The sequence below is a fragment of the Notothenia rossii genome, assembly GCF_949606895.1.
Source record: "Notothenia rossii genome assembly, chromosome: 1".
Classification (NCBI taxonomy): Eukaryota; Metazoa; Chordata; class Actinopteri; order Perciformes; family Nototheniidae; genus Notothenia; species Notothenia rossii.
Window position 1 is genome coordinate 62591174 of NC_136912.1, and position 23787 is coordinate 62614960.

Sequence of the window (23787 nt, forward strand, 5' to 3'; positions counted from 1 at the left end):
TATTTGCATTTTTAAGGGACTTTGTGACTCCTCCCGATAAACTGCACGCCTGCTTTAAACCTCGAGACCCAGCAGCCATGGTTCCGGCTCCAGTACCGGCCCCAGCAGCTATGGTTCTGGCTCCCGTACCGGCTCCAGTTCCGGCACTCTGGCCCACTCCAACTCTCCGTGTCTTGTCGGTGGTCCGGCCCACTCCAGCCCCTCGTGTCCTGTCGATGTTCCGGCCCACTCCAGCCCCTCGTGTCCTATGGCGTTCGGGCCCACTCCAGCTACCCGTGTCCTGTTGGAGGTCCCACCGTCACCTGTTCCGCCGGGGGTCCTGCCGACACCATGTCCTGTTCCGTTGGGGGTCCAGCCGACAACTGTTTTTTTGAGGGATTTTTGTGTTTTGCCTTGCCTAATTTTACTTTGTTGCTAGTTCCGCAATAAAAGCATTTTGGATTTGGATATTCTGCATTTGGGTCCTGCGTACCTTGCCCTCCAGCCGTGACACCTACACCTACAACAGTCGAAGACAGGCAACTGTTGAGGAGTTGGAAAGGTAGTTTCGGAAGATGTTACAAATAAGGTATACACAGCATACAATGCCATAATAACTTTGTATTATTAGTGTAAGACACTTATGTATGCATAACATCTAAAGATGTGTAGTTTTATTCATGTTTTCACATCGGTTTACAGGATATTGCTATATTATTTCACATGTTTTACTTCTACACATTAATATCTGATTTGTAAAACATCACAGACAGAAAGGTATATCAGTCATTTAATGGTAAGCTATTGAAATTCTGATTCCATAGATGTGTCTCCCATCACCCAAAACCCCTGACTATTCTCTCAACTCAGTATTTACATTCTTATATTTCAAAGAAAATCAGTAATATCTTTAAAAACTACCAGTCCCTGTCTATCAGCTGTGCACCGTTATGGTGTAAATATAGCCTATCTACCAATTGGATAAAATATACAAGTCAGCCGAATGAGTATTGATACAGGAGACGTATTGTGTGAAGAGAAATTTAAGATGTTGTTTAATTGCTGTTATATTTATGATCCACGTCACATATTCAGTTTCGGTGGCAGTTGTCTAGAAGTCTTCTAATCAGGGCTTTATAAATAAAGAACTACGGCGGATGTGTAGTATTTAATGCAGCCGAACCGTGTATTACAATGCCGTTATGTGATGACTTTCAAAGAGAAAAGCAAGCACACTCCGATTAAAGTATTATTTTCTTTTCTTTTTTAAAATGTTTTTCGGATTTCATATCGCATTAACACCTAATCCCAACGTGAATTGCGGCTAAAACATCCAATCATTGAGCTTCACCCATAGCTGAGGATCTTGGATAATCAGTTCAGTGGGTGTGTATCGCAATGACGATCGAAATGTCCCATATATATAGACCTACGTCTGTTTCCGGTGACTTTATTTTGAAATTCAGTTCCTGACGGACGGCAAAAAAGTCAGAGATTATAGAATTAAACAAATAAATAAAATGCTGTATAGACAGGCTAAACATTTAATTAAAAACTTTAAATATCGCAAAACAACGTTTTTACTTTGCTGAAGTGGTACATGAAGCATGTGACTAGTGTTGAGCCCTGTTATTATAAAATGGTGTAAAGGTTTTCCAACTGGAGAACCTACTGCTTATCTCGATGAACAAATCCTTTAAACACACATAACCTTAACTGATGGAAATAAATATTAATTCACTCATTCATTCATTCATTCATTGTCTTTTTCAGATTTTAATACGTTTGCAAGATGTCTCTTCATCAAGCAGAGGTCGCATAGAGTTCTGCCATTTTCTGCTTGTGACTTACCCCTTACAGTATATCATTGTATCATTTGTACATGTTCATACCTATAGATATGTAGATAGATATCTTCCTTTTCTGATACATTGCATATAGGTTACGCTAACTAGGCCACTTCTTATTGGCTCCAGTGTGTCTGAGAGTGTGGGTGCCAAGCCACTCCTTGCACCCTTTGACAAACTTGAATGATGTAATTTGAACATTTATCCTCGTGTCTCTTCTACGAACTGTTTTCCTATGCTGAGCAGAATCACTTTCGTATTTTAACAAATGAAAGATTTCTGCCATTGACCCCAATAATTTGTTTGTAAGAGGCTGTACATTGCATCCATTCAAGTTCGAGTAAAACACACCTTGACACTGGTGACACTTACATTAATTGCAACAAATATAATAATACGTTTGAATGCCCTTGCCTGAGGTATAAAACACATTGAATTATTGAATGATAGTTGTCGCCTGACATTTGACACCATATAATATATATCAATACAAAACTCAATGTATGCCTGTACAAGTAGATTCAATAGAGGAGGGCTGTTTTCAAGACTTGGGGTTCACTGACGTTTGACCAAGTGTCCGTCAAAAAGCAGCAGTCATGACATATGACCCTTGGCCAGATTAATACGTCCATAAAATAAATATTCCTCTCTTTTTCTTCCTCTATGTCACTTGAGTTCACAGAGATACGGCTTACCGCATGTTGTTTCCTCCCTGAGATGTAGCTAAGACAGATGGTACTGATTCCATTATAGTCTAAAAGGTCAGAAAAGGAGAGGAGACGGAAGGAGGGAAGGTCATGACAGCAGAGGAGGAGAAACATAGAGAAGAGTTGCTCAGGCTAGTTTGTTCTACCTTCAACTCGACTCCAACTGTCACCTTCCTTTAGTTAGGATTGTCTTTTCCTTTCTGTTATGTCAAAGCCTCTTTTCTGCCTTTCTTCCTGCATCATTATCCCTCGCCGACTCTCCTTTCTCACAGCCTCTCCCTCTCTCTTTCCGACTCCTCTGCCACGGAAAGAGACGATCCAGAAATAAGGCCATAAATAAGAAATCAACGGCCTTTTCTGTCCCACCACATTACAGGCTTTTGATGTATGCTTTCTGCAGTAGTATTACTCACCGGCTTCAAATCAATGCTCTAATCTTTTCCCTGCCAGATTGATTTTCCCTGGAAGTGACAACAGCGTGGAGAGGTGCAGAACAGATCTGTACACAGTAGGCCATTTTCACCACACTAGCAAAGTACTGTTATATGGGGATAGCTGCTTAGGTAGATGAATAAGATGCCAGATATCACAAAGGCACAGAGGTGTGGAAAGCTGGTCTTTAAATCTCTTAAACCCAACTGATCCATACTGTTTTTATATGCAAAACATTCAAAAATATATACTTTAAATGTATGTCTAAGCAGGAACGGTTCTACGGGGGTGCATAAGGGTGCATTGCACCTTCAGTTGAGTCGTTATTCACCCTCATTTGAAAAATGAAAAGTCAATTTAAACGGTAAGTAACGTTATTATGTCAGGTATGCGTGACCTGTGCCGCTGTGCGTTCGTCATTTGCAAAGTGCTTACACAGCAGTCAATGGTGGACATCAGAAAATGGTTAAAACAACCAGCCCTTATCGCCAGCAGTAACACTGCATCTACTGCAGGTAATAACAGTTCAGATCATGGGGGCATTACGTTACCCGCGGCCACTGTTGTGGACACTAACGGCCGACTCGCCGGCTTTGCCTGCCTCGCCCACGTAGGCGGAGCAGCCGCAGCCGTCTTCATTGCCCCAAACACCGCCACCCCTCAGCGGCCCGCAAGTGCCAGAGGACCTCGGCAAATCAGAGCCTGCCCAGGTATATTAAAAAAAGTACCCAACTCGCCTGTACAGTGGGGTAAGGCGCTCATTTTGTAGCTCATGGTTTCAAAATAGAGATTGGCTGGAATATTCATGGAAAAAAGATGCCATCTTCTGCTATGCATGTAGACATTTCGGTTCAAGTAAGTCAGATGCCTTCACCACAACTGGCTACAACAACTGGCGCCATGCTCTTGTACGTGATAAGGGACTGGGAAGGCATGAATCAAGCAAAGAGCACATAGATCCATAGATCTCTTAATGTTGTTACGAGACCTGCGCACCGGAGTCGGTGCAGCGACCTCCGCCTGTGCGGCCCCCGACAGAGGAGGGACCGGAACAACAGGCCCACACTCCCTGACAGGAATCGAAGCCGGGGGTCGGCCCTGTCTCGGCGGCCACCAGCCGGTCCACGTCCAAGTGAGCAGCCTTCACCCGGTCAACCGAGACGTGCTCAGCCCTACCGCCCATGTCGACCACCAGGTGTTTGTCACCGTGTTCCAAAACCCGGAAAGGTCCGTTGTAAGAGGGCTGCAGGGGGCCTCTGTGTGCGTCGTGACGTATGAAAACGTGCCCAGCCGAGTGTAGCTCCGCGGGAACTTGAGACCCGGCGTACCGTGCTGAGTAGTCGGGACTGGAGCGAAAGCCTCCGCTGCGTCTCGCAGAAAAACTCGCTGGGCCCTGGCAGACCAGGGAGCTGATGCATTTGGGAGGAAATCCCCCGGAACTCTCAGCGGCTGACCGTAGACCATCTCCGCTGTAGAACACTGCAGATCCTCCTTAGGTGCAGTCCTCAGGCCCAGCATCACCCAGGGCAGCTTGTCGACCCAGTTACCGTCCGTTAGGCCAGTATTGAGGGACGCCTTCATGGAGCGATGAAAGCGCTCGCAGAGGCCGTTAGCCTGAGGGTGGTAAGCGGTAGTCCTGTGCAGCTTAACCCCCAAACCGCCTGCCACAGCGTTCCAGAGCTTGGACGGGAACTGAGAGCCCCTGTCGGAGGAAATGTCCGACGGGATGCCAAAACGACACACCCACTTTGCAATGAAGGCCCGGACAACGTCTGCGGCCGATTTTGAAAGGAGCGGAACCGCTGTGTGCGGCCCGGGCGATGAAACGGTGGTAGAAGGTCACCATCCCTAGAAATTCACGGAGCGACCGTGCTGTGAGCGGGCGAGGAAAAAGCCGCAACAGCCTCCACCTTCGCTGGAAGAGGAGTCGCACGGCCCTCCGTGACGCGGTGCCCCAGGAAATCGATGTCAAAAACCCAGAACTGGCACTTTGCAGGATTGATGATCAATCCATGTTCGTTGAGCCGTGTGAAAAGGGCTCGGAGGTGAGACAGGTGCTCCTGCACTGAAGCACTGACGATGAGTATGTCGTCGAGGTAGACAAACACAAACGGCAGGTCCCGCAGCACCGAATCCATCAGGCGCTGGAACGTCTGAGCGGCATTCTTGAGTCCAAAAGGCATCCGTAGGAACTCAAAAAGTCCAAAAGGCGATATCACTGCTGTCTTGGGAATGTCCAGGGGGTGCATGGGCACCTGGTGGTATCCACGCACCAGGTCCACCTTGGAAAACACCCCCGTACCGGCCAGATGCGGCGTAAAGTCCTGAATGTGCGGTACCGGATAGCGGTCAGGCGCAGTGGCGTCGTTGAGTCGGCGGTAATCCTGCATGTGTGTTCTGTGTTCACCTCTTTGTGTTCAGTGTTGTGTGTCTGGCAAAATAAAGACCCCTCAAAAGTTACGGTTTATTTCATTTTAAGGATGAGCACCAAGCAACATCTCCAGGTGCTCCTTTGAGAACCAGGGCAACAACGTTATGTGCACCCCTGCATATAAAGCCATTTCATGCTGTGTCCATTCCAAAAAATGTGGCTTAGAGCAGCTTGAAAACTAGAGGATTGCAGTGATTCATTGAATTATCAACCAATAAAACTAGACTAAAAAGTGTTCTGCCTAAGCTATTAGCCATGTAACTACATATTGGCAACATCCTGATAAGAACCAAAATAGATGTAATGGTTCCCCGGCCTCTCTGCCAAACAGGAACAACATTTCTTGGAAAAAGTAAACATTGGACGATTATTTGTGCATCTACGCTGCATTTTATGTTTTGTGCCTTCAAATGGGTTGGCCACATTTAATAATTATTTGTTTAGGGACATGGATGTCCGTCAGTGGCTCAGTCAGTCGGGGCTTGGACTGGGAGCCGTAGGGTTGCCGGTTCAAGTCTCCAAACAGACCTAAATATGGAGTGTAGACTGCTACTTGGAGAGGTCCCAGTTCACCTCCTGCCCTGCTGTGGCGCCCTTGAGCAAGGCACCGGACACCAAGCTCTGAGTAGAACCACAATGTCAGTGACACCTGGGGAACCTGGTTATATTAACATTAAGGGATGAAATCAAGATTAACTATAGTTTAAAATGATTTAGCATATTTGGTTTTGAAGAACTTGACAGTGATGTCACTCTTCAAGAGGAAACACTTATAAGTGTAAGAAATTGATCATTCTTTGAGAGTAAAATCTTGGCAAAGGCAAACAAAATACAGGACAAAAAAAGTGGTTCTTCTTTTTTAAACCTAAACCTGATAACTAACAAACTAAATATGGCAGGAGAAACAAAACATGGCAATATTAAACTTTTCAAAATGTACATGCAAGTTACCTTCTGCAACCTTGTTCTAAACTGGCTTCTTAAGTGTTAAGCGGGAAGTTAATATAAGTCCGAAATATTTATAGACAAGTGAAAAATACATTAAACAGAATAAGGGCCGCTGGAATAAGACAGAGGCCCTCTGTCATCTCCAGCATGGTTTCAATTTTTTTACAGTAATTACACCAAGACATTTCTAATTCATCTGGAAATTATATATTGATGTTTACCATTGAAAGTGAGAGGCCTGAGTGAGTACTGGGGCTGTTTCCTCACCTGACCCTGCAGCGAGGTTTCTGGCAGTCTGCCTCTCACTCTCAGTCCAGTGTTGGTCAGTCCTCACACTCACATTCATTTTTGTGTGTGCGGTGTGTGCCGCTGAGTGGATGAACTGGGTCCTGAGGTTATCATCCAAGAGTCTGCTACACACAGGCTCAGCCGCCAAGAATGAGGCAGGTCAGCAAGAACACGTGCACACACACACACACACACACACACACACACACACACACACACACACACACACACACACACACACACACACACACACACACATAGAGTCATATAGCCGTATTTTATACTGACCTTTACTTTCTTTTCCGTTTTCAGCTATGGAGAAGAAAGGCCTTGCTCTGGGGTTTTTTCCCTTTATTCCTACATTTTATACACAAGAGAAATTCATTGTTCCTTAAATAATGTATAAAAATCATTTTATAATATACATTAGACAAAAGCAAAAGTGTAACTGAAATGTGCATAATTGTGTAAGGGACATTGGTTTCTCATCTGTGAAAACAGTAAACAAATTTTTAAAAAGTTTAGTGGTTGACTTTTTATATTTTTTGTCAGGATCATTTCAGCCACATGATGTTGAAGTGCACCACTTCCCCATGTTTTAAATATGACAAAATAGATCACCATATCTTTTTTGTCACTCAGGGTTTCCGTAGAAAATACATCCCACCACATCATTCCCCAGTCTTCTCTTAAAGCCCTTAAATGATGCAGTGTGCTAAAATTGTCACAGCTGGCCGTTGGAACTGAAGTAAGATTATGAATTCAAGCTTCCAGTAACTGCTAGAATCCACTTCAAGACACTGGTACTTGCGTACCATGCTTTGAATGGTTCTCGCCCTTCCTACATCCAGGACATGGTTAAACCATACACCCCAGCACGTGCACTCCGCTCTGCATTGGCCAAACGGCTCGCTGCACCCGCACTGCGAGGGGGACCCAAGTTCCCATCAGCAAAAACACGTGGGTTTGCTATCCTGGCTCCAAAATTGTGGAATGAGCTCCCCATTGAAATCAGGACAGCAGAAAGCTTACACATCCTCCGGCGCAGACTGAAAACTCATCTCTTTCGAACTCCACTTCGAGCAATAAAATGAAAATAAATACAAATTAAATAAAAAGCACTTATATACAAACTAAGCACATATACTAACAAAGCACGTATACTAACAAAGGACTGGCTTATCTAAAGCCAGTTGAGTAGCACTTGAAATGTTTTGGCTTTATGAAACCTAATGTACTTATATGATTCTGTTTTCTTCAAGTTTGTATTTTCTTGGTCTAATGCACTTATTGTAAGTCGCTTTGGATAAAAGCGTCAGCTAAATGCAATGTAATTAATTGGTTAATCACAAAATAGTAATACACCAACATAAAATGTACCTCTAATCTCCATAACTGTCTCCATGTTTCCCTTTTCCCTTTCTACTATTTTATGTAAATAAATGCAGAATCAAAACAACGACTAATAATAATTGTTAAGAAAAAAATAATACGACAAATTAACAGAATACCAGGGAGAAGATACGATAGAAGTGCAAAAGAAGAAGCTCTGCATCTTGTAAGGCCCTGAATCTTATCCTTAATGTGAAAATGAATACAGCTCAGGGTAAATCATGCATGTGATGTCCTTGGCTGATAAAGGTTATTCCAATTATAGTGGGGCACTGAGAAATACAATTTTTCTTGCAGTACAGCGCAGGGCTATATTTCCTGTCAGATGGATACAATCTAGGTGTGGAATAAGGGGATCGATACATCAATAATACGAGCAGTGAGATTATGCACAGGGGTTGGTTAGAACATCGAATTGCAGTGATACTACACTCAAATAAAAATCCAAGCTGTGGCCATGCCAAGTCCTCAGCCTGCTAAGAGAATGGCCACATCAGTGCTACTTTTTGCATCAAGATGACAAACACTTTGCTATGAGAGCAGAGCCAGACAGACACTCTGTAAATTGGACGATGCTTCTCAGTATGGGGCGCCAGCACAAGCAGGAACATCCATAAATGTTTGCTCACACTGCAGCCAAAGGTGTCCCAATTATTTATTTCCCCCAAACAAGGCAGCTGTTGTCTAATCAGTATGAAAAGAAAAATGTTGTATCATTTGTGAGACTCTCAATTTGCAATCTGGACCACAAAGGTACAGTATGTTGTGAATGATCAGATATGCGGTGTAGTCAACTAGACGCAACATGAATTGATTGAGTGAATTGTTGGATCTTCCTAAGTACCAGTCAGGACTAGACCATAACATATCAGATGTTGTTAATACCTAGATGCAACCGGAACATCCTCCTGGATCCAACGTTCATGTTACACATTCGCATTATAGATTTTGCCTTCTGGATTTTCTATTATTAGATTTAATGATCTTTCTCTAATCTGTACACTTGACACCTTTAGCACGTCTGTCAGTCCTGGGAGAGGGAAACTCCTCTTTTGCTCTCCATTTTTCCCTATTGATTTATTGGTTGGTTGGTTGGTTGGTTGGTTGATTGGTTGGTTGGCTGGTTGATTGATTGGTTGGTTTGTTGGTTGGTTGGTTGGTTGGTTGGTTGGTTGGTTGGTTGGTTGATTGGTTGGTTTATTGATTGGTTGATTGATTGGTTGATTGATTGATTGATTGGTTGTTTGTTTGGTTGGTTGATTGATTGAGTTATCGAGTGGTTGGTTGATTGAGTGGTTGTTTTGTTGATTTTATGATTTTACTTAATGGATTGATTGATTGGTCAATTTACAAATATTGGGCTGATAGGTCCATTATAGGCGTGTTATATTAGCTCTGGTGAGGGACATGGATACATTCTCTCAGACACAATAAAGAAGTCACATTAGCTCCCCAAGGATTTATACCAGGAAAAATAATAATATGCAGCAGTCACTTATCTTGAGAAATGGGTCATTGTCCATTTAACCTGTGCATGTCATTACAAACCTTATCATACCCACAACTTAATCAGACTTTTTGTTGTGTGCTTACGCTGGGATGACACATGAATACTGCAGTGGAGAAAATAAACTAACTTAATTTAAACGTCTTTTGTCTTTGTTTTGTCTGCAGATGACAGCAGAAGCTATTCTCCGCCTGGTCAATGATCCTGTGCTGCCCTTCTACCCTCTGGACATTGCCCTGGATGTTCAAAACAAACTCAAAGGTAACATGGACGGTGATACAATGTTTGTTATAGTGGTGATGAAAATCTGTAAAGTTATACATTTTATAATTTAGCAGATGGTTTTAAGATCGTGTTTTGAAAAAAAGACCACAGAACAAGGCCATACAGCCACAATCGATGAAGAGCTAGAAAGAAGAAAAAAACAAGAGTCATTGAGCAAATCAGATAATAATGGTTTAAAATGGCCAAGGGGAATGAACAAATCTAGCTTGGAGGCACATTTCTGTTCATCCCTTTAAATGGGACATAGTATATCGGACATACATGTTGTATCACATACTGAAGCCAGACCATTTGTATAATTCTGCAAGGGCAAAGAATTGTCAAAGATAAAAAATCATAAAAAAAGATACATAAAGCATAAAAAAAACTAAAATAAAATGTATATTTGTATAATATTGATATTCATTAATATTATTTGTTAGATACTTCAATGGTCAAATTGAATAAAGAAATTGCAAATAGTGATTGAAAAATGTGAGTTTGTATAAGTGATAAACGATATAATAAACACAAGTGATAAGCAAAAGCTTTTAAAGTTGTTTTAGCTGAAATGGCTGGTGTTGAGTGTACTGTAGGTGGGCGTGTTTATATTCTTTATAAAGAGTTGTTGTTGCTGGTGTTGTGTGCTGAGTAGGTTACAGCAGACTGTTTGAGGCGGAGGGGAGAAGGTTCAGCTTCCTGACAGTCTGCTGTATGAAGCTGTTACTCAGCCTGGTGGAGCGGGCTCCGGGATCTTTTCCCAGATGGCAGGAAACTGAAGAGGCCATGTGAGGGGTTAAGGTGGGAGGGGTCATATGCAATGCTGGTGACTGTGCAGGCTGTAAATGTCCATGAGGCAGGGGAGTGAGGCCGCCGTTATCTCAGCTGGTGGGAATCGACTCGATGAAGCCACTTGCTCTATTTAGCTGTTTGATTACAGTTTATTATAACTTGGGTTTTATTCTCATAGCTCAGGCCATCAGTTCCAACAGTTATAAGAATGTTCAGCTTACCAAAGTCAATCCTTAGATCTCGAAACACATTGGCATTGATATCAGCCTAGTGTTAACAGTTGACCGTTTTTGCGGGACAACACAGCATTTATGTCATTTGTCCCGTTTCCCACAAATTGAATCGATGTCCCGCATTTTATTGACAGTGGCCAGTCTTTTATCCAATGGCTCATTCAATCAATAAAGTCTGGAAATATATTAACTTATGTGTGTAGATACTGGAGGGCCATTCCCAGAGAGTTTACAAGTGACACTACATGCTAGACTTACAAGAAATGCCAGGCTTATCAAGAAGAGTGTCGATCTATTCATATATTCCATGTGAAACCAAAAGACGATTACCAACAGATTACATTTACACTTACATTCAATTGAATTAATTGAAAATAGCCAAAATAATTAAATCTGTTTAAGAGTCATTTATAAATGCTAGTCTTTCCAAAAGATACATTAAAACCTTTTATAACACACAACACCATTGTCATTTACCATTTTAACGACTAGTCCTTTTAATACAGCAATAAACTGTCCTCTATTTTATGTTGGCTCTCAATTTCTCTCATAGCTGTGTTTCTCCAAATTTGCTATAGAGAGATGCAGTGGGTGCATCTTTGTTGTCAGTTAGTATTGAAATGGGCTCCCTCGCTTTTCATTGGATGTCGATATATTGCAGAAAATAGGATCTGTGGCAAACACATATTCATGATACTTACGTGGTTTGTTCAGCAGGACAATCTCTATGAAAAAAAAAACTTTTATAATAGCTGAAGCATAAATGCAATTGCCAGAAGTAAAAAGCTAACAAAATGCTATAAACAAACTACATGACAGTCACATGACTTCACCTCCACTGAGCTAAACGCAGCTAATGTTTGGCGTGATGACACTTAGTAGTCTCATATAGCCACTTATCTGCAACCGCCGTTTTAAACATATGTTAAAACTTCAGACATTGTCTAGTGGGGAATTTACTGACACATGTTATGCCGTAGGACATTGTGTCATCAGTTGGGGTTATGTAACCAAAAAAAGAATTCATAAAACCATTGACTTTGAGACACGGAAACCTGGAAGGGCTAAAACTCATTGATGCTATAGTAAGTACAAATCAAAATGTTTCCAGCCTTAATTATTCCTTAATGAATAATTCCGACATGCTGTTTATTTATTAGTTGGAAATTCATCAACATTATTGAGGGGATTTTCATGCACCACCACATACATTTAGGAGCTTCCCTGTACGCTAATTTAAATCTGCAGTTTAGATCAGGTTTGTAAGAGATACTTGTCAACAGTATTGTAACATTTGATGGCAAACAGCTGATGTTTTATTCAAATTTACGGCCGGAGAATTGACAAGACATGTGATGCAGCCACGAGGTTACACAGCGGTTGCCCAAACCAATTTTGAAGAATATTTCCCCTGGTCAGAGATTCTAAATAGTTGAGAAAGAAGAAATCAACCTTCTTCATATTAAGACTAAACAAACAGGGCAACAGTCCGGCAGTGGCTCAGTCAGTAGGGGCTTGGACTGGGAGCTGTAGGGTCGCCGGTTCAAGTCCCCGACCAGACCTAAATATGGAGTGTGGACTGCTACTTGGAGAAGTCCCAGTTCACCTCCTGCCCTGCCGTGGTGCCCTTGAGCAAGGCACCAGACAACCCCCCCACTACCATTGCTCCCTGGGTGCTGTACAATAGCTGCCCACTGCTCCTAGTACTAGACTCCTGGTACTAGGATGGGTTAAAAGCAGACACATTTCACTGTGTGTGCTGTGTGCTCTGCATGTGTGACCATTAAAGAGGGTTTCCTCCCTCCCATACTGTCTATCTATCTATTTAGGTTGTCTGTCAGAGAGATTTGCACATTTTATATGCAGGACTTCCAGCTGTCCCTGGACATAAACTATCTTGTGTAAGCTTGTGCATAAACTGGCAATAGAAAGAGACAGAGCTGCCTCTATGTGAGAGAGATAACAGCAAATCTCCAAGGCTACATGCCTGAGCCATGAGAAACCAGAAACAGAGAGTAAAGAATGATGATCTAGGTCAAAGGCCAACACCTAAGCAACAATATTCCTCAACAAGTATTACCTACAGTAGATTGCAGTAGGCAGACAGGAGTTCCAGCGAAGATATCTACTGCTGTGGACGGGGGCAGCAGCAATACATCTATATTTACATCTATCATGTATAGGTAAAGGGGAAGTCGTATAACATCTCATATAAAGTCTTAAGACTGAAATAGTAAAACAATCCAGGAAAGTCCTCTGTGGGCTACATACTGTAAAGTGATTTACATATTATTTATCATCCAAAGAGTGCAACTTGCAAAGTAAGAAGAACGCAGCACTTTACTCAAGGTCTGAATTGAACCCCATATACATTTACATTGCCAAATATTCAGCATGCTACAAGCTCTCAGGCCTTCAGAACCACAATCAGCTTATTCAGTCACAGTCTCAGAGCGTGCAAAGAGTCTGTACTTGAATATTAAGCTGACCTTTAAAAGAGAATGCACAACAAAGGCGTTGATACATTTAGCCTGCCTGCTGTCTTCACTTGCAAATGACGAATAAACTAAATGTTACTTTTGTTTTACACCAAGAACAACCCAAAAGTACTGGAGTAGTTGTCAGGGTGAGATTTATGAATAAATAATCAGTCCAGGGTATGAGGTGCTTTGTGCCCCACTATTGAGGATTGGCAATAACAAACCACACACTGTACATAATTGATTATTCATGCTGGAGATTAAATGAATCTATTGTCCAATGTCTATCAATCATTTACACTGTAAGATCAGAGATTGAAAGAGACACATATACTGTGGCTCCATCTTCCAGTCTCATTCATTGTACCAATGAGGCAATTGATCAGTGGCACAGGTTCACTGGCTCTGACTAAGCAAGTAAGCAGCGTCCCATTAAGGCAAAGATTGAGTGGTTATGCTTCCCCGTCTGAGACTAATGGACAGATTATGACCTGAGAGGGAGAGATGACGGATTAATACACCTGCCTGTAGCCTCTGTCTGTTTTTGCATCACGTTGGAACCCTCATTGTACCCCCATTGCCTGGCCGACACTCTCTCCACTCTGTCAAATCAAATTAAAGGCACTTTATTGGCGTAACAGTTACACATTATTGGTAACTTTGCACATACAATTTGGTGAGTTGAAGGTCAGAGCATCTCTTCATAGAGGCCTCATTTTCACATCAAAAAGCAGAACATATTGAGCCAGCGCTGCCCCTGGCCAACTTGTTGCCCTACGCAAAGGTGAGTCATGAGGCCCCCCGGGTCTGTACCCTAGTCATCACTCATGTCTCTTGAGCGTTGACGGGGGGGGGGAGCTAGTGGAGCAGCGGGGACACTGCAGGACATGGTGGAGCACATAATTGCACTGCATTTGCGCATAATGTGAATTGCGCCACCATTCCGCCTAGGATGAATAAGTGCGCCAAATTTGCGCATACGATGAGGCCCCACGCACTCTGCGTGATCTGCATGTAGAGAGGGGCGGCCCTGTATTGAGCCAAACCATAACACAGATTTGCTTAATGCTTCTCTTGTATCGCTGATTATCCAATAACTAGTCTTTAATTAAGATCATTTGGATGGGGACTTGAGGTTAGACAAAAATATTTTGGTACATCAGGAAGAAAGAACAAGAGTCCAAAGTCATGCTCGTGGCTCCTTCATAGGAGCATTGTTAGAAAGCCATGTCTCTTCATGTCAGTCAGTGTTGTCTCTCTGTCCTGGCTGGCCAGTTCCTCTTTCCTTCCTCCTTGTCTGTCTTTCTATCTTTTCTTCTTGTCTGTCTGTCTTTCCGTCAGTCTTTTGGTTTGTCTTTCTGTCCATCCAGCCTTCCTTTCGTCTGCCCGTCTGTCCATCCATCGGTAGGCTTGTATTGCTGACTCTCTATTTAGATACAACTGACAACTTGGCTATGTTGAATAAATTGTACAACTCACAATCACTAACTCAGTGACAATAGCCTATTTTTTTATACATTTGGTTGATATATTTTCAAATGGTAAAACCCTAATCCTAACCCCAGGAGAACAACAGGGAGAGTAGGTTCCACAAAAATGGGCGAACATGGAATGGCTACGTAATAATGATAATCTATTGATGTATATATAATATAAATTATTTATGTCGTGTTTTTCCACCAACAAGGAGCAAATATACCAGATTTCAAAACTATTTCTGAAGATCGTGATCCAGGTCAAGAAGCCTAATTAACCTAATGGTGACCCCAGATTAAATCAAAAGTACTGCTCAGGAAAATTACCTTTTGGTGGAATTTGTTTCTGTCAGCTGCTCTTTCCAAGGTCAGTGGAGTGTAACGGCAGGTAACAATGTGGCTTTGAAGCTATCCCTCTCTTTTCTAAGTGATCTCAAAAATGAAATAAATCAAATGAAACTCATACAAGCGACTTTACTCAGTGTTCATGTTATGTTATGGTTTTCTCTCTGTGGTGTTAAGAAATAAAGTATCTGTCAAACAGGTTTTATTTTAGTTGCATCAGCTTTACAATACACAATTGGACATCAAATCCCCACGCTACATCTCCAAATGTTATTGTCCTTATGCTTACATTTAGTTTTACTATTTTCTTCAGCTGTGTGTCATCAAAAAGAGGCTGTTTGTGACAGATTTGGGGCTCTTTATTGTGGTTATCAAATTTGTATTAAATGTAATTCCAGGTGGCTATATAAATGTCTAAAAGTTATAAATCTGACTTTGGGAAACGTGTGGATCCTCTCAATGCTTCGTACCGAGCATCTACTGTTCAACAAGATAACAGGTGGGAGAGGGCTTTTATCTTCGCTGGTTAAAAATACAGAGAGGCACCAGATGGACCGAAAGAAGAGGAGGAGGAATAGGACATTGAAATAAATATTTTCTGAGTGTGTGTGTGTGTGTGTGTGTGTGTGTGTGTGTGTGTGTGTGTGTGTGTGTGTGTGTGTGTGTGTGTGTGTGTGTGTGTGTGTGTGTGTGTGTGTGTGTGTGCGTGGTAAACAATATTGAGGCATGATACATAATTTCTGTTCTGTTTGGATGCAGTGGGTTGGTTAATGGCAGTGGTTGCATGGTAAAAGCTGGCATGTAGATAGTAAGATTTGAACAGCCTATCATTTTAACCGAAGTAGTTGAACAAAAGAAAAAGAAAGAACAAGTAGGATGAGCCACTGATTCCAAAAGCCACCACTTCAAATTGCATTTCAGTTACATTACATTTGAATGATGCCTTCAATGTTGCTTTAGTCATCACTTTGAATTATTTCCACTTCTCTCTGTTTGATATGTGATGATACCCATAAGCCTCAGTCCGCCTTGCAATGGAAAAGAGGGGTACATTTTAATTCAGTATTCTTATTTGTAGAGAACACACAGCCACACTGTTGCAGGATTCATCCAAACATAGTGTAATGCTAATGATTAGCTTAGTTGATTACTCGTTTCTGATTGTTCATTATCACCAACAGACCCCTGCTCAGGAGAACAGACTGTTGCTTCAGAGGATTAAGGAACTATGTTCAGTCATTCAAAGAGCGGAAAGAAGTCCGGTCAATTCAACGTCAACAGTGACAAACAACAAACATTAGTTTTCTCCATCAGAAAACACCATGGAATACTTTTTGATAATAAATGTTTAGATGTGTAGACAGCACAGAACTTTAGTTCCATGACGGCTTAACTGTCCCCAGAAAAGAAAAGAATAAGAGTACAAGAGAAGGAAATAGATTGGAAGAAAAACAGGCAGGAAGTAACCACTGACGGGATCATGGAATGGGCTCTGGCAGTGTTTATCTTACCGGAAGCAGTCCGCTCACTTTTAAATCACTAACATATATATTCTTTTTTTTTCAAGTTGTTTATTTATCTAGTAGGTACATAGGCTCACATCTTTGACGACAGTAACTATATTTTGTAGTGATTATTCAATCTTGAAAGACATCTCATTTTGGTGTGATAACAGTTTAGGGCCAGTATTTCTGGGATTTGGATTAAACCAGTGAGTTTTATGATAAAGGCCAAGATGAATCTTCAATGAAGCTGTCCAAGTGTATTGCCCATTTAGCAGCCTGAGACTTGACAATGAGAGTTGAGACACGATATGCATGCAGCCATATAACAACTAATATCTTAAAGATAAAAAAAGCTATTGTCTTCAGTTTATAGGCTCCAAACGGCATTGTGACCAATGTATTCCACCTCTTATGCTCTCTACACATATTTTTGACCTGCTTCCAACTAAACCCGATCAATAATAATTAGTCACAACTATTTGTTGACATACTGAACCAGAATGATTCAGATACCAAAATCTTGTCCTGTTGCCTACATATTCAGATGCGTTCATATGCAGATATCTGATTATAGAGGATATTGATTCAACAGGGACCGTTGTATACTATTTGGTTGTTTGGAAGTGCTTCATCTGTGCTGCAGCACAGCTGTAGACAAGACCACATGAGTTACAGTTGGTTTGAGGCGAGCAGTTTCGAGATTGATGCAAGTAAATTCGGTGCCGTTTTATTTGCCATGCAACGTGTTTTTAATGAATTTTCTCCCCGACTGGTATCTCCATAGTCACGGCAGCTATTTTTGTTCTTAAGAATCTCACATCCGCATGTTGTTATGACTCATGGAAACTGTAGTCATTGAATACTTAAAAAAAGGAGTTCTTTTTTTATTTTGGAAGACAAGGTGCTTACACAACAAGATTTACATATAGCTGAAAATAAGGACAAAATAAAACACCACTATGTTTCTGCTTTGTGGGAAGTCTGTTAAAACAGTACTTTGTGGGAAACCTTATTCCGTTAACAAAGCTAATGGAACAGACGCTACCTGGGGGAGGGAACAGGACTCTCGACTATATACTGTCCAACTAAATACAACAAATCTGTTTCTTTGTTCACCAGAGGTTGTCATTACAAAAACTAACTGTCAGAAACAGGGTAAAGTTAAACTAAATAAAACATTTACTCAAAGTGTTTAGGTCTCCCTCCTATATGTTTTTATGTATGTGTGAAGAATCTTAGAAGATTCCACAGTGTACTGTTCTGAAGGCGGTGTTAACACGAGAACCGCCAGATATTTGTTATACCTAAAACCTCCACCGGGGTCAAATTGACCCGACATTAGAATGCATTGATTTTCAAGGTAAAAGTATTGCTTTAAAAAGAAAAATGGTCCTGTGGTATTGGTATTTTGACAAGCAATTTTGTTCAATCGTTTCGTTTATTAACGCTACAACATAGCGTTTCGTGAGGCGGTTGTCGTTGTTGGGTGAAAAGCAAACAGCAGTTTGCTGCGGAGTGCAGCGCGAGCAGTCTCCCGTGAGCGGGAGCGCACTCCTTCACTACAGACGGTCGTTATCAATATACAGTATCTATCTCTCTCTCAATCTATAAGGAACCGCAGTAGACAAAAGGCGTTGCTATAGCAACACGTCATGTTTGTTTACACACGAAATCAATAGCAAGAAAAGGGGTGGGGTCAATATGACCCGCTTGGCGGAAATAGGTATAAATGGCATTCTTTTGGCGATTTCTTCAATCTGACTTCATATTGACCATTTTTAACAACATAGGGTGCTACATAACACAATTTCAGGAAAAGTCGCGGACTGGGAGACTTTAATATTTTACTGAAAAAAAGTTACATACAATAAAAAACAGCTCTGGGTCAAATTGACCCGATTGGCAGTTCTAGTGTTAAATGACAGTAGATGCCTCACTGTCTTCTATAATGTGTGGCCGATGCAAGAAGTTGGTGACACTCTGCCTGATTGGCCAGCTGCGTTATGTTATGCAAATGCTTGGGTGAAAGCATGTGAATGGTGAATAGTATTACCCAAAGAGACCAGTAGGGTTTTTTGTCTTTGGTTGTAGAACTAGGGTTACAATATGTAACCATCGTTTGAGGATATGGCTGTGTGAGTGAAATAACATGTCTTTGTGTGTATGGCTGTGTGAGTGAAATAACATGTCTTTGTGTGTGTGTGTGTGTGTGTGTGTGTGTGTGTGTGTGTGTGTGTGTGTGTGTGTGTGTGTGTGTGTGTGTGTGTGTGTGTGTGTGTGCGCCTGCCTGCCTGCCTGCCTGCCTGCCTGCCTGCCTGCCTGCCTGCCTGCCTGCCTGCCTGCCTGCCTGCCTGCGTGCGTGCGTGTGTGTGTGTTTAAAGAGAGCTGTCAGAGCTCGTTTAAATCTAGAACAAGGTCCAGATTTGACCTCAAAAACCAAATCTATAATTTAATCTGTTATGGCTACATTCTCTTGTCTTCAGTATTTTACTTGAAGTAAAAACTAAGACACTCCACAGACTGTGTGTGTGTGTGTGTGTGTGTGTGTGTGTGTGTGTGTGTGTGTGTGTGTGTGTGTGTGTGTGTGTGTGTGTGTGTGTGTGTGTGTGTGTGTGTGTGTGTGGTCTCTGGGTGTTTTAGCAGCCCCCCTGCGGCAGAGGCCCAGTGATATTTAATGGATTTTTCACAGCCTGTGTGAAGCTCTGCAGTATTCATGACTGGCAGTCATGGAGGGTACTCAGATCAAACATCCAGAGCTAATTGCAACCCCCCAAAAACCTTTTGTTCAACTTTTTTAAATCACTATTCTCCTTTATTTTCTCTTTTTCATATTAAACTGCCTTTGGTCTACTCTAATCTGACATGAATCTCCATTAATTTACTGTAGTGATGGTGCTCAGTAGCATGGCTGCCTTTGACTGCAGTACCAAAGAAAGGTAACAGGCTCTTGTCAGTGCTGGTTTTTCTAGAATACACTGAGGAAATCAAAGTAATGTGTGCCCATATGCATGAATTATACTTACTCTTGGATTTAACTTAAAGCCTATTGTATGATGTACAATTTGTATTAGGTATATCTCATTGGCAAGACCTTTTGCTGTATAATGAGATTGAAGGTAGAGATAGTTGACAAGGCGACCACACACAGTAATGAAGCCCAGCATTTTGACGAAAAGCGTGATTAAAGTGACAAATGAAAGGGAATCGGGGTGAGTTGTCTGGCCTCTACAAGCAGCCAGAGCAGCTTTAATATGTGTTTGTAATATATTCTCCAAGTCTCTGAACTCCACAGGAGGGATGACCAGCATTATTTCAAAGATCACATTTGGCCTTTTCATGATTTTGGTAGAAAGCTGTGACTAAAGGCTGAGTCACATCAGAAAGAAGCACAGCAGAATGCATTTTGCAAATATAGTGGGTGAAAAAGCTTTTTGACACTACTTGCAGGGCTAAATGGCTAAATGCTTTACACTAGCCATCTGGGAAACAAACGACAGTAGTAATAAACCTCTGCATACTTTGATCTGGTTTCTGAGCTAGAGTTAGTAACTTAGATTAGTTAGGAACCGTAGCTGGTCAGCAGTACAAACTCCAGCTATAGCTGATTCAAAGTGATATTACCCCTTTGTGTTTTAATCAATCAATCAGTCAAACTTTATTTATATAGCCATATACAACAAATTACACATTAGTCTGGTAGGGCTTTACCGTGTGTACAGCGTATGACAAACTGCATCACACAGCAGCAACCTATCAATCACAAGATACACAAAGCCTAAAGCATACAAATCTTTATCCTTTATTTCACTTTAAATGGGGCCATCATTTACTAAATGAAAATCATGCTGTATTCAAGAAAACTTAAATAGAGTGAAGTAGCGATTCAGATACAAACTTGTTTAAAAATGTTATTGGCATGATAAATCAAGTGAGAAGTAGGGTCCTTTTCCCATAGACTTGATAAATATGATTTCCTTGCTTGCAACTAATGGAGGTGACCAAAAATATTAAAATATGAATTATAAAACAGGGAGGCAGAATCAGTCCTCACATTTAGAATTGCATCTAGGTCAAATGTCCTCACAGAGATTTAAAAAGCAAAAAAATATGACACAGTAAAAGGAAATGCTCATGAAGGTGCTTGAAATAAATGTTTTTTAGTATCTTGAAAACGTTCAATAAATGAATCAACCTTTCAATTACAAGGTACAAAAACACTATAGCATACACACCTTTATTCTTTTTTACAAAATGATTATCATGCTGTACTGAAGAACATTTAAAACTTGCGGTACGACACAGAGCTTGCTGCTTGTTTTTTGACTGAGGAGGCTAAAAACATTTAATGTAAGACAGAAACTCTTTACAGCACTGGAAGCAGTCATCACATTTCACATAAGATCCTGGTGCAACTCCCTCCCAGATATTTTAAAAAGCAAGAAAGAACTCACAAGAATCAGCAAGCATGCAACCAAAAGCCTCAGCACCACTCAAACTCAACCCCTTAGTAGGAAAAAGGTAGACATTTATATTGAATCTTAAATCATGTGATTGATGTAAAGAAGAAGCACACGACTGCATCCTCCAATTAGCTTCAGCTGAGGTTTAGAACCTGTTTTGGCATGGGAAAAGGACTGTGCTTAAAAACAACCAATAACACTTTCAGGGTACAAATGGCATGTGAGTATAAACATTAAGTGATACTCCTATAAAAGCAGAATGTGTTCCTTTATAAAGTGTCAGCTAGTAATCATAATTACAAGGAAGCAGCTGTAATTTTAAAGAGTCTGCATGTTTACTTAGCATGGAAGGCATTTGGAATTTGCATTCATGCATATAACATCGATAGAGAATTGCATTTATGTATGCATTTGCTTCATTAAATGTAGAATATGAGCACATGCTTAACATGATCAACCCATATACGCATTAAGGACATGGCAACCTAGAGCGCTGTGCCTCGTTTGTAATGAGTAGTATATTTTGTTAACATATATAGCATTCAGAAGAACAGGAGGGTTGTTTGCTGACATCATGTCATCTATAATGGATTCCCTATGTGCATTAGAAACAATGTATTCAGCTATATGAGTTAGTAGAAAGAGGCACGTTTCTTCTGGAAATTTGAATTTCCTATAGATATATTTCATCAATAACCGTACTTGTAGGAACACAAAGCAGTAGAACAGTCAGGTGCCTGTTTGTAATCAGTGAAGTAGTGTTAAATAAAAAAGGTTGTTGGGTTATTAATGACCAATCAGTGATGGCCAAGGACATAACCATATACATTAGCATGCAGAAAAACAGCTTGAGCAGCAGCATCTCTGGCTTGGTCTTTTTGTGCCCTATAAAAGTTACTTTAGTATGTTAAACATATGCTGCACATCAGGCGCGCCGGATTCATTTTAGAATTGGGGGGGCCAAAAAAAGTGCGTGTGTATGGCCCAATCCCAAACTACGCCCTAGACACTCCCCCTCCGTGACGGAGTGAACTCCGTGGAGTGACACATGAGGCTCCCTCCTGTCAGATGGAGGGAGTAAATACAGCGGCAAGCTTTGGGACAAACTCCCCTCTCTCCGGCAGAAACAGGAAATGCCGTAACGGTTTCAAATCAGCATCTCTTTGACAAAAAATGTAAATGAATAACTCAAATAAAACTCCAAACATCTTTAATTGTGTTACTTTTTTGTAAAGCTCTTAGTTTTAAACCTGATGTTTATAAGCTTCTTAGTGTTTGCAACAGTCTGTAAATATACACAATTTTATAATAAAATGCACACATTCACCTTTTTCTAGACTAAACAGAGGTATGATCCTAAGTTAAAAAAAAAAATGAGGTTATCATGAGGTTGTTAACATCGCAATTTATCACTATCGTTTAGTGGTTTTGCAAATAATTAACCACTCTCTGTTTTTGTACCATTCTGCGTTGAAGTAGCTTATCTTTGCCCAAATAATCTACTAGCGGTCTCCTTCTTTCTGATAGTTAGCTGTACAGCTTTACCCGCCTCAATGTCCCGACAGCAAACCTGCATGCAGTTGGAACCAGCCTGTTTCGGTTCAACAACGGCGGCGGTGGGGTCGGCGGCGGTTTTGACAGTTTCTGCGGCCGCAGACTAGAGCTGCTGCTTTTGGGTTCATCTGGCTTCGCTGTTTGAAGAAGGTCCAGCCTCCGGAGATGTGGTAGTCAGGGATGTGACCTTCCAGTTGTTAAATTTAAGTTTAGATTGACCGTATTTAGTTTTCTTCTGCGCTGGTTCTTCTGACATGTTTGCAAGTGTATATATTCTTTATATCTCTGGGTTAACGGCTGACACACACAGCAGAACAACGTAACAAATAAAGTAAACAACGTAACAAATAAACAAATCTAAGCTTTTTTATTGGTTGTAATTTACATGGATACATTTGAATGGTGTGACAATGTCCTATTTGATTGGGTTAAAATGTACATATTCTTCCTGTTATGTCTGCCTGCTTTATTTTACCTAATGCAAAGTGACCTGCTCCATCGAAATCGTTCGCATTGACCCGAAGACACATTTTGATTCCTAGCTTTCTAATGAGATCAGGATTGTTTTTGTACTCCAAATATTAAGCAAAATATGTCACATTATATAATGACTGTTACAGAGTCATCGTTTTGAGAAAAAGGCCTTTAAAGTGTTTCTCTTCCCTGGAATCCATCGATCTGATTGATTATTAGCGGAGCAAATGATCAAAAATACTACGGAGGGAAGATATTTTCGTTTGGATTACTGCACTCACGGGAAACACCGGCTGTTGTTATGCCTGTTGTGACATTAAATTACTCAGTTCTCCGCTTGTAATTATGCCATTACAAACTTCAAACCTGTATTTATCATCTGCATTTGCCCAAACAAGTTTAATATTCTGAAAGCCAAGACTTTGTTTATTTGAAATCAGATGAAAACGAACTGTAACGGACCCTGCCGTGTTATCTATTATTACTATGCCTTACATTCATAATTTCAGCGGGAGGGAGGGGGAGCAGCGCTGTGGAAGAGCAGAGTGGCCAGTGAGAGGCGAGCTGTGGTCTTCCCTTTACAAGCTTAAAAAATGCGTGTAGCTAATGAGATTGAATATATATAACAATACAAAATAACAAAATATACACAGCTAGATCAGATCGCGTTTTAG

General features: G+C 41.2%; 1 protein-coding gene across 1 annotated transcript in view; it reads left to right on the forward strand.

Moving 5' to 3' along the window:
- The window catches only part of naaladl2 (N-acetylated alpha-linked acidic dipeptidase like 2), a 1042014-nt gene that overhangs the window by 969690 nt on the left and 48537 nt on the right, over positions 1-23787 (forward strand). The window contains exon 16 of the mRNA XM_079650093.1: positions 9699-9792. Coding sequence (XP_079506219.1) covers positions 9699-9792 — 94 coding nt within the window. The remainder of the gene's footprint in view (positions 1-9698; positions 9793-23787) is intronic.